General features: G+C 41.9%; 1 protein-coding gene across 8 annotated transcripts in view; it reads right to left on the bottom strand.

The window, feature by feature from the left end:
* Positions 1-10,885, bottom strand: part of wdr17 (WD repeat domain 17) — a 159,162-nt gene that overhangs the window by 41,778 nt on the left and 106,499 nt on the right. For all 8 annotated transcript variants that reach the window (XR_006313775.1, XM_043704725.1, XM_043704714.1 and 5 more), the window contains 4 exons: positions 10,320-10,475; positions 7,925-7,989; positions 5,295-5,427; positions 1,850-1,944 (listed from right to left, as the gene is read on the bottom strand). Coding sequence is in view for 7 of the 8 variants with exons in the window: in XM_043704725.1 (XP_043560660.1) it covers positions 1,850-1,944; positions 5,295-5,427; positions 7,925-7,989; positions 10,320-10,475 (449 nt within the window). In the remaining variant the exon portion in view is untranslated. The remainder of the gene's footprint in view (positions 1-1,849; positions 1,945-5,294; positions 5,428-7,924; positions 7,990-10,319; positions 10,476-10,885) is intronic.

The following is a 10,885-nucleotide window of genomic DNA, read 5'->3' as shown; positions in this document are numbered from 1 at the left end:
CAGTAACATAGGATAGTGTCAAAAGCCAGGGTCAGTAACAGAGGATACAGTGTCAAAAACCCGGGTCAGTAACAGAGGATAGTGTCAAAAACAAGGGTCAGTTCCAGAGGATATGGTGTCAAAAACCAGGGTCAGTAACAGAGGATACAGTGTCAAAAACCCGGGTCAGTATCAGAGGATACAGTGTCAAAAACCAGGGTCAGTAACAGAGGATACAGTGTCAAAAACCAGGGTCAGTAACAGAGGATACGGTGTCAAAAAACAGGGTCAGTAACAGAGGATGCAGAGTCAAAAACCAGTGTCAGTAACAGAGGATAGTGTCAAAAACTAAGGTCAGTAACAGAGGATACGGTGTCAAAAACCATGGTCAGTAACAGAGGATAAGGTGTCAAAAACGAGGATCAGTAACAGAGGATACAGTGTCAAAAACCAGGGTCAGTAACATAGGATAGTGTCAAAAACCAGGGTCAGTAACAGAGCACGCCGTGTCAAGAACCAGGGTAAGTAACGTAGGATAGTGTCAAAAACCAGGGTCAGTAACAGAGCACGCCATGTCAAAAACCAGGGTCAGTAATATAGGATACTGTCAAAAACCAGGCTCAATAACATACGTTAGTGTCAAAAACCAGGGTCAGTAACAGAGCACACCGTGTCAAAAACCAGGGTCAGTAACAGAGGATACAGTGTCAAAAACCAGGGTCAGTATCAGAGCACGCCGTGTCAAAGACCAGGGTCAGTAACATAGGATAGTGTCAAAAACCAGGGTCAGTAACAGAGGATACGGTGTCAAAAACCAGGGTCAGTAACATAAGATAGTGTCAAAAACCAGGGTCAGTAACAGAGCACGCCATGTCAAAAACCAGGGTCAGTAACAGAGGAGACAGTGTCAAAGACCAGGGTCAGTAACATAGGATAGTGTCAAAAACCAGGGTCAGTAACAGAGCACGCCGTGTCAAAAACCAGGGTCAGTAACAGAGGATACGGTGTCAAAAACCAGGGTCAGTAACTGAGCACGCCGTGTCAAAAACCAGAGTCAGTAACATAGGATAGTGTCAAAAACCAGGGTCAGTAACTGAGCACGCCGTGTCAAAAACCAGAGTCAGTAACATAGGATAGTGTCAAAAACCAGGGTCAGTAACAGAGGATAGTGTCAAAAACCAGGGTCAGTAACAGAGGATAGTGTCAAAAACCAGGGGTAGTAACAGAGGATACAGTGTCAAAAACCAGGGGTAGTAACAGAGGATACAGTGTCAAAAAACAGGGGTAGCATAAGGAACTGCCTTTTTAAACACAACGATCTTCAAATGGATTGGCTGATGAAAACAGATTCAATCATAACTTTCAAAAGAGAGTTGAATACACTTGGGTGGAAGACCATGTACAGGGCACTAGGGAAAGAGCAGGGGAATGGCATTCTGTGAACAGCTCTACCCAAGGTGCTTTAAAGACAGAATGAGCTGAATTGTCTCCTTCTCTAGTGAATGACCCCATGACTAATAATGATAGTTTTAAGGACAAGACCTGCCTTTATCTCTGGATGTAAGTCATCAAATTCTGTTCTTTGTTGCTCCTTAATTGTCTAGGTGAAACAGGTAGTAGTCAAGATTGTGGTGCTGGAAAAACACAGCAGGTCAGGTAGCATCCCAGGAGCAGGAGAATTGACGTTTTAGTTATAAGCCCTTCATCAGGAAATAATGAATACTGTTGATGGATTATGCCTGAAATGTCAATTCTCCTGCTTCTTGGATGCTGCCTGACCTGCTGTGCTTTTCCAGCACCCCACTCTTGACTCTGATCTCCAGCATCTGCAGCACTCACTTTTTCCTAGCTAAAACAGGTAGTGACTTACTCATTGTAATCTTCTGATTTGTTATTCCCATCACCACACGCTGCTCCATTTGGTGCTGAGATCTGTGGTCCTTGAATGTTTCCTTCACGGGCTGCCTATAGATTCAATACAAAATGGAAAAAAATATGACAATGCTAAATCTCCAAGTGATTGCAAATGGGATGGCTATCAAATATCTTTTTTCCTGCGAAGATTGAAAAGACTCTCCTCTCCATGCAAAACAGATGCTGGTAATTGAGGGTCCTCAAATTTTTGTGCACTAATGATTTGTTCACTTTGCCTCAGATTGCCCGTGCATGGACCATGATCGCTGCAAACCAGCACATCACAGGTTCTCAATGACTTGAGCTACTGGTTCCTTCCCAGAGCAGTAGCTCCCAGGGCCACATGACACCCCACTTACAGATGAAGTGCTCCATTTTGGAAGGAGACGTAAGGACCATGATGTTTAATGTCATAATTTCCATTCACTTGGAGTCAGCATCAAGTGTTCCCAATTCAGGTTAGATGCAGCCAAATAATCCACAACTCTGCTTCAAGTTCTGTCTTCAGATTTATCCACAGGAATCGTCTACATGATCTCTCTGAATATCAGCAGCATTGTGTCAGTTATGTGTGTCCATTTCAAGATGCAAAATGTTACAATCCCAGCTGATTTCATTACCAGATAATTTAGATTCCAGAAAGGAACTTGGCTTGATAGATCGCATTTTGATTTGTTGTGGTTTTAGCAAAATGGGGAGGTGCTCGACTTGTATTATTGCTGAAAATGTGTTGTTGGAAAAGCACAGCAGGTCAGGCAGCATCCAAGGAACAGGAGAATCGACGTTTTGGGCATAAGCCCTTCTTCAGGAATTATTGCTGGGCTGTTCATCTGGAGACCCAGGCAATGCTCTGGGGTCCTGTGTTTGAATCCTACCATGCCAGATGGCGGAATTTAAATGCAAGAGAAATCTGGAATCAAGAGTCTAATGATGACCATAACTCAATTGTTGGAAAAACCCATCCGGTTCACTACTGTCCTTTAGGGAATAAAACTGCCATCCTTACCTGGTCTGGCCTATGTGTGACTCTAGACCCACAGCAATGTGGTTGACTCTTAACTGCTCTCTGGGATGGGCAATAAATGCTGTCCTAGCCAGTGACACCCTCATTCCCAAGAGCGAATTAAAAAAAGGTCTCATGCTGCACACAATGCAGAAGCTTTACTTTACAAAAAGAACAAAAACAAAATAGAATAATCCAAATTGTCTGGTTTTAAACTCAAAGATTTAAAATACATAATGAAGGTATAATCCCATTGATCACAAAATACTATTATAAATGTAAAAAAATGCAGCTTTTGTCTCAAACCCAAAACACACCCTAATACAGTTGCCAATCAACTACTCATATATTATACCATGTAACTAATACCTGTTTGAGACACTCCCGATTTTTAATTCTAAACCAGAATCGATATATCATTCTTCTCAGACTACAGTACACCGGAGATTCACAGTACTGAGCTTTAAGTAAAAAAAACCTCTTCAGGGTTTTCCCTTAACACTTCTTGTCTGGAACACTACCTCTTCGATCCAAGGTGATTTAATTCACAACTTGGGGGCGGGTTAGCTCAGTGGTTGGAAGGCTGGTTTGTGATGCAGAATGACACCAATATGGTTGAAGTTACTATGACGACCCTGCCTTCTCAACCTTGCCCCTCATCTGAGGTGTAGTGACCCTCAGATTAAACTAACCATCAGTTGTCTGCCTGATGGGAGGGGTGCCTTCCAGAACTATGGTGACATTCCTTTTTTTAATCTAACTCACTGTAGTATCATTCCTTTCTCAGGAGCACTGCTCTATACTGCCATCCAGTTTTAAGTTAAAAATCACACAACACCAGGTTATAGTCCAACAGATTTAATTGGAAGCACACTAGCTTTCGGAGCGACGCTCCTTCATCAGGTGACAATCACCTGATGAAGGAGCGTCGCTTCGAAAGCTAGTGTACTTCCAATTAAACCTGTTGGACTATAACCTGGTGTTGTGTGATTTTTAACTTTGTACATCCCAGTCCAACACCGGCATCTCTGAATCATGACTACTATCCAGTTTTAAGGATTTCATAGGACTGCTCCACTCAAAGTCAAAAGAGAAACTAAACATCTCTCGCTTACCGATGGGGATTTCCTTTAAGTTTAATAAAAAAACAAATTACAGAATTCTATAACAAATTTGTGAGACCCCATTATTTACCATGCTGGGTCTCAAACACTCTAAAACAAACCAAGGTAGATTAGCAATGCATATCCATTCACTCAACAGCTTCAGGGTTCAAAAACTATTCTTAAAACAAATCAGCATGATTACAGAAATGCTTAAAGGTTAATTATTAACTTCAGACCACACAGAAAAAAAACACTGGTTACCAATTCATAGAGTCTCTACTGTGCAGATGGAAGCCATTCAGCCCATCAAGTCCAAGCCAACACTCCAAAGAGCATCCCACTAAAACCCAGATCCCCATCCTATCCCCATAGCCCTACATTTACCATGGCTAATCCACCTCACTTGGACTGTGGGAGAAAACCAGAGCAATTGGCTGAAACCCATGCAGACACAGGGAGAAAGTGCAAACTCCAGCCAAGACTGGAATTGAACCTGGGCCCCTGGTGCTGTGAGGCAGAAATGCTAATCCATGTGTCACCTGAATTCAAAAACCAGAAACCCAATCTTACACCAAATAACATAAAAAAATTGTGCATGCAAATCTCAAAGTATACATCACAGAGGAAACTGGCCAAAGATGTTCAATTTTCAAAGCACTCTGCCTGTTTCTGTAGATACAGGAATAAGCTGTACTATCACACAGGCTGAAAGAAAAGCTGATATCATTGCAGTTGAACTGATGGGATGCAGTTTGTGGTTGAGAACTCTCGTTGGGAGGTGGATCACATTTGATTGTGACCGTGTTTTAACATGTATCTGAGAAATCTCAACTGTCTAGTAGCTGAGTATCTTTGGCAGCCATTTCGCATCAGCAACTGGGAGAAGCTCTGTCAACCAGAAGGTCACATGTGAGTTGGCAGGAAAATGAAAACATAAAATGGTGAAGGAAGCTTTCCAGTGTGGAAAGCCCTGTGTCGATTCCTGGTCTGAGAGTTAAGCAAGGCTAATGACAGAACCCTCCCCCTTAACTGGCCTCAGTTCCCCTCAGAACAAGAACTCAATAACTGAAGATTTCAATACAGGCCAAATTCATTGCAATGTTCTTTAGCAGGCAGCCAAGCTCCTTTTGAGCTTAACTTGGAGAATCGGTTTTGTAAATCTCTTCTTCAAACACAGGATTGGGGAACCTGAGGGTCAGAGAATCAGAGCCCTTTGAACCTGGCTTGTCTGCAGAGATGGTAAGATTGATCCTCATGAGTAATATGACCTGCAACTGGCAATCATAGCTTACCTGAGTAACTAAGAGTGCTTCATTCAGCTGGCCTCGAGAGGTGAAGAAGGACACCAGTTTCTTCACATCCCCAGTGGCAATACAGTATGGAATCACTTCATCATTCCCTTCCTGAATCAGCTGATCAGCTCTCCTGAAAAAACAGAAACATCCTGAATGCTTCAAAACACTCAATACTTTCCTGCTCTTGGTAACTCTGACGGACTAATCCAATATTGAAGGTGCATGTTGTTTCCTTTGAGGATAAATTTCCGTCTATGTTCTGGTCCTTTCTTGGGAGATGTAGGCAGCACTCAGACTAACTAAAATGTATGGATAACTGTACAACTGAACTCTATTGTAAATCACCATTTAAATTTGTGTTATCCTCCCCTGACCTGTACCCTTTCCAAATTGGATATCACAGACTCCACAGATTGGGAAATCTTAAAGTTTTAGAATGACAGAATCCCTATAGTGCTGATGGAGGCCATTCAGTCCATCAAGTCTGCAGTAACCATTCAAAGAGCATCCCACCCAGACCCAGCTCCCCATCCTACCCCGTAACACTGCATTTCCCCTGGCTAACCCACCCAGTCTGCACATCATTGGCAATTTAGTACGGCCAATCCATCTAATCTGCACATCTTTGAACTCTGTTCCTTTCCATAGAGTCACAGGGAAACAGACCCTTCAGTCCAACCAGTCCAAGCCAACTATAATCCCAAACTAAACTAGTACCACCTGTCTGCTTGTGGTGTGTATCCCTCTAAACCTTTCCTATTCATGTATTTATCAAAGTGTCTTTTGAACACTGTAACTGTGCCCACATTCACCACATCCTCAGGAAGTTCATTCCAAATGCGATCCACCGGAAGTGTAAAATATTTACCCTTCGTGTCTTTTTTAAATCTCTCTCCTCTCACATTAAAAATATGCCCACAAAGTCTTGAAATTCCCCATCCTGGAAAACAAGACAGCCCCATTAACCCTGTCTATACCCCTCATGATTTTTTAAATCTCTATAAGGTCACCCCTCAGTTCAAAATATTTTTCTCCAATTCGCTGTTTTGCTAGTTCATTCTTTTCTGTTTTGTAAACCAGATGAAGTATTTTAACAATTTGTAGCCTTTTGTTAGAACCATTTTGGACCTGAGAGAATGTAGCTTCAAATATTTCTCATGTTCCGTAATATTTTAATTAATCATTTGGGTTTTTTCCTATTTCTGGGATGTTGCTGTGCACAATACAGGAGACCTATTTACCAACAGAAAAGAAATTGCATCTTCGATATAACTATATTGGAACACCCTAAAAGTATAATATTATATAGAAACAATGAAAATTTCTTAATTTCTGTATTATAAAAAAATTACAGTAGGATTCTATGTATTTTACTAATTTTGCTTTCATTATTCTCACCCTACTGGTGTTAATTTAGTGAACAGTCAAACACCTGGAAAGCTTAAAGAGAATACTCAACAGAATGACATATCATGCTAAGGGTCACAGCAAGTAACTATTGATTGTGAATTGTAACAAGGTTCTGTATCAACAGATCAATAATACATTCAGTACAAATGGATTTGGCAATATGTTTGCCCATAAGCAAAACGAATTCCCACATTTGCATTGTACAGTTCAACTTTAAGTCATTTCACAGGAACACAAGGGCCGGAGGCCATTCAGCCTGCTGAGACTGCTCTGCTATTCCCTATGATCATGCCTTTTTAAGTGCTGTTTTCCTCATTAAAGTCCCCCTATCTCTTTACATCATTGTTGTTGAGAAATCTGCTAATCCTGACTTTAAACATATTAAATGACTGAGTCATAAGTCAGACAGCATGGGAACAGACCCTTCGGTCCAACTAGTCTATGCCAAACATAATTCCAAAATAAACTAGCCCCACCTGCACCTGGCCCATACCTCTCCATACTTGTCCCATTTATGTACTTATTTAAATGTCTTTTACACGGAGTGATTGGATCCACATCCACCACTAAGCTTTGAGAGCACTCCAGACTAGAGAATTCCAAAGGTTCACCACCCACTAAGTAAAAATATTTCTCTCTGCCTCAGTCCTAAGTAGACAAGCAGGTGGCTGGAAGAACACAGCAAGCAAGGCAGCCATCAGGAGGTGGAGAACTCAACATGTAACTCTTCTTCAGGACTGGGGTGTGTGTGTGAGGGGAACTGCAGCTAAATGGGGGAGGGGGGAAGGAATTAAGGAAAGGGGGCGATGGTGGTGGTGAGGTAGGGATAGGTCGTGGGTGACTTCCTCCCAGGGCCCATGGTTCTAAACTCACCAACCAGGGTAAAATATCACAAGGCATAAGACATTCATGAGGCATGAATGATCAATTTACTTGTGTTTTACTTGCATATATGCAAATTGATGACATCACTGCTTACAATTATTTGTTGCCTCACCGCATCAAAAGGAATGAGTCGCCACCATCGGCCCAAACAGTATTTTGCACCATAAATTGCAGCAACTGCTGTTAGCATCAGCAAATAGGATGTCTGCTCTCTATTTGAATATGGGAGGAATGTTGGCAAAGACACTGAGGGAACAGATGAGCGAGATATTTGGTCGTGTAACAGTGTTTAAAATCATTGTGCATATCACCAAAGATAAGAGATTCCTCACCGTTGCATCAGCTTCTTCCAGTATTTCATTGATACCCCAGGTGCCACTGATAGTGCTTTGTCCCACTGAAACACAAATGAAAGTTAGCTCACCCAGCTGTGCTCTTTATTCCTCAAATGTCTTTTTTATAAATATCACAGCAGCCTTGGCACACTGTCATCTATATCAATTGTGATTATAATGTCAGAGGAAGTCAAGGTAAAGTACTAGGTTGAGGAGTTGCCATGGCAATTCTGCACTGCTGTCTTTCCACCCTTTGGTTCCTGTCCCTACAAAAAAAAACTCACGCATAATTTTAAAAAGTCATGCTATTTTTGGCTAATTAAATTCTGCTTCCAAACACGCAAGGAAAAAATTGGTCTTTTTGTACTGAGGAGGAATTGTCTTTTACTGCAAAGAAGGAATCATTTGGCGGATCTGAGCAAGGGTCACATGGGGAAAACGACCCAACTGTCGGATGATTTCCCTTCTGTCCCTGTCCCTTTGACCACTAAAGCCCATTTTGTGAACATCTAGCTTGGTAGCTTACGCCAAAGAGATCTCCTTATGACACATCAATACAAACACAAGAGGGACCTTCTGCATGGAAAGCAGTTTGGCAAGCATTTCTTCATTGATTTACAAGCACACACACAGAGAAACCTGTCATCCTCATATTTGTCTAAAATATCAACCAGTTGATACTTGAAAGGCACTTGGCAAACACCTCTTTCATGAAGACAATGCTTCCATAATGTAGAATTGTTCACAAATTCAGAAAAGTTGACTGTTTTATAGTCAAACTGCAAAGCTAGGTCAGACTTGCTACATATTTACCTCATAAATCATGCTTTTTTGTAAACACCTTCCTTGGGAAATTAATGCATGTTAACATCTCTGTTCAGACTAATGTGTTCCCCAAGTGGTCTGCACTGTGACCTCACAGCACCAAGGACAATGGCTTCGATTCCAGCCTTTGGTGACTGTCTACGTGGAGCTTGGATATTCTCCCTGTGTGTGCGTGGGTTTCCTCCAGGTGTTCCGATTTCTTTCCACATGCCAAAGATGTGCAGATTGGTCATGCTAAATTGCCCCATGGTGTCCATGTTAGATGGATTAACCATGGGAAATGTGGGGTTATGGGGATGGGGGGTGGGGGGAAGAGTAGGTCAGAGTAGGATGCCCTTCAGAGGGTCAGTGCAGACTTGATGGGCTGAATGGACTCTTTCTGCACAGTAGGGATTTTACAAAGGGGCTGCCTCATAAACCCTGCACCTATTAAGCAAGGAGAAGACAAACATTATAGAGTGACGATAAATCAAGGAGCTATCCCAACAGAAGGCTCTGCAACAGCAGCACCAGGAAATGTCGAAGTATCTTTCCACTGAAACAAAAAGAATATTTTTCTCAAAGATATGTTTGCATCTGTCGCGAAAAATGTGTGAAGCCTGAAAAGCCACAGGTAGGCTCAATTTTGTTCTCATGTAGAATTTCTCTCCATCTGAAAATGCCCCAATTCCTTTTCGTTATGTTCCATGTTGTTCAACTGGCTCTCGCCCAGCAACCTGCATTAACTGAACGGGGGGACTATTCTGTCAACCAGTGCTAAGCCAATTAATGTGGCGTTGCCATTTGGTTATGACAGACAGCACTGCCATGACCCTGAATCTACATAGTTTCACTTGCCACCTCAATTGGGCAGCTGATTCGGTCCTCCCAAGCTCAGGGCAATTCAAATGCCCCTTGTGCAATTAGCTGCTGATGGAGCGGTTGACATACAGCTCAGTTGTTCACTGGATTTGCCATTGGACTTTCATACCATTCATGGTTAAGACATTCTTGAGTGAATCAGAACCCACTGATGTCAAAAATAGAAAGGTGCTTCTAATCGCAGCCATGGAGAACATGAGAAACAGTCGGGGAGGTTTGAAATGCAATCAAATCTCCTAATGTTCAAACAGACGATTATCTCAATCCCAGTAGTGTTCCTACTGCAATAAACATGACATTGGCATTTAGTTACATTATTTGCAATAATTGCATTAATGTGATGTAATTAGTGTCAATTTGTGCCAAATGATGGATAGTTTGTGATTTGGATCTACTGGGTCTGATAATAAATGGTCCACATTAATTATATTCAAGCTCAGCTTCCAGAGAAAGAACACATTTATCTTACATCTACTGGATGAATGTAAACTCAAGCACCACAGAAGTGCAGACTGAACAGTATAAATGGTACAGAGATTCCCGGATCTTTTAACTCTAGTGCCAGAAAGAGCAAAAAAAAAATCAGTTTCGCCACTTTTCTATTCTAGCAGGAGACTGACTGATATTTGAAAATGGAGGTATATATGAGTTCTTAACGACCTGTGCCTCTTCTTGCCTGACTGATTATCACTATTAAATACTTAACCTCTCCAAGTTCCACCATTAGCTCGCAGTATCTCTGGATCTGACCCAGTCGCAGATGAATCCCAGCAGCCTCCTTCAGTCTCTCCTCCTTGGTTGGTGCACCGATTCCACCTCCAAATTTGGACATCTTCACGGTCGTTAACTCTTGAGCTTTGGACTGTACAAAAACAAATTCATCTTTGAAAAACTGACACGCGTCAGTCAAAGTTCATTCTCAGGTCAAGGCTAAATGTAAGAAGAGGGGTGATTTTACATAAAATTTCATTTAAAATATTTTATTGCTTTTTAATGTACCTCTTAATTGAGTGGGTTAGCTAATCTTGGCTGGATGGTTGGTTTGTGATGCAAAGTGATACCAACAGTGCGGGTTCAATTTTCTTACCAGCTGAAGTTACCATTGAAGATCTTATCTTCTCGATTTTCCCCCACACTTGAGGTATGGTGACCCCCAGGTTGAACCACCAACCATCTCTCTCCAGTGACAGAGCAGTCATATGGTCTGTTAAGACTATGGTGACCTTCCCTGAGCAGATTCTAAAGAACAGGCTTGCTTTGGACAGTCTCCTC

Source organism: Chiloscyllium plagiosum, chromosome 2, assembly GCF_004010195.1.
Source record: "Chiloscyllium plagiosum isolate BGI_BamShark_2017 chromosome 2, ASM401019v2, whole genome shotgun sequence".
Classification (NCBI taxonomy): domain Eukaryota; kingdom Metazoa; phylum Chordata; class Chondrichthyes; order Orectolobiformes; family Hemiscylliidae; genus Chiloscyllium; species Chiloscyllium plagiosum.
The sequence above is the reverse complement of the archived record's forward strand: the minus strand, read 5'-3'. Positions and strand labels throughout refer to the sequence as shown.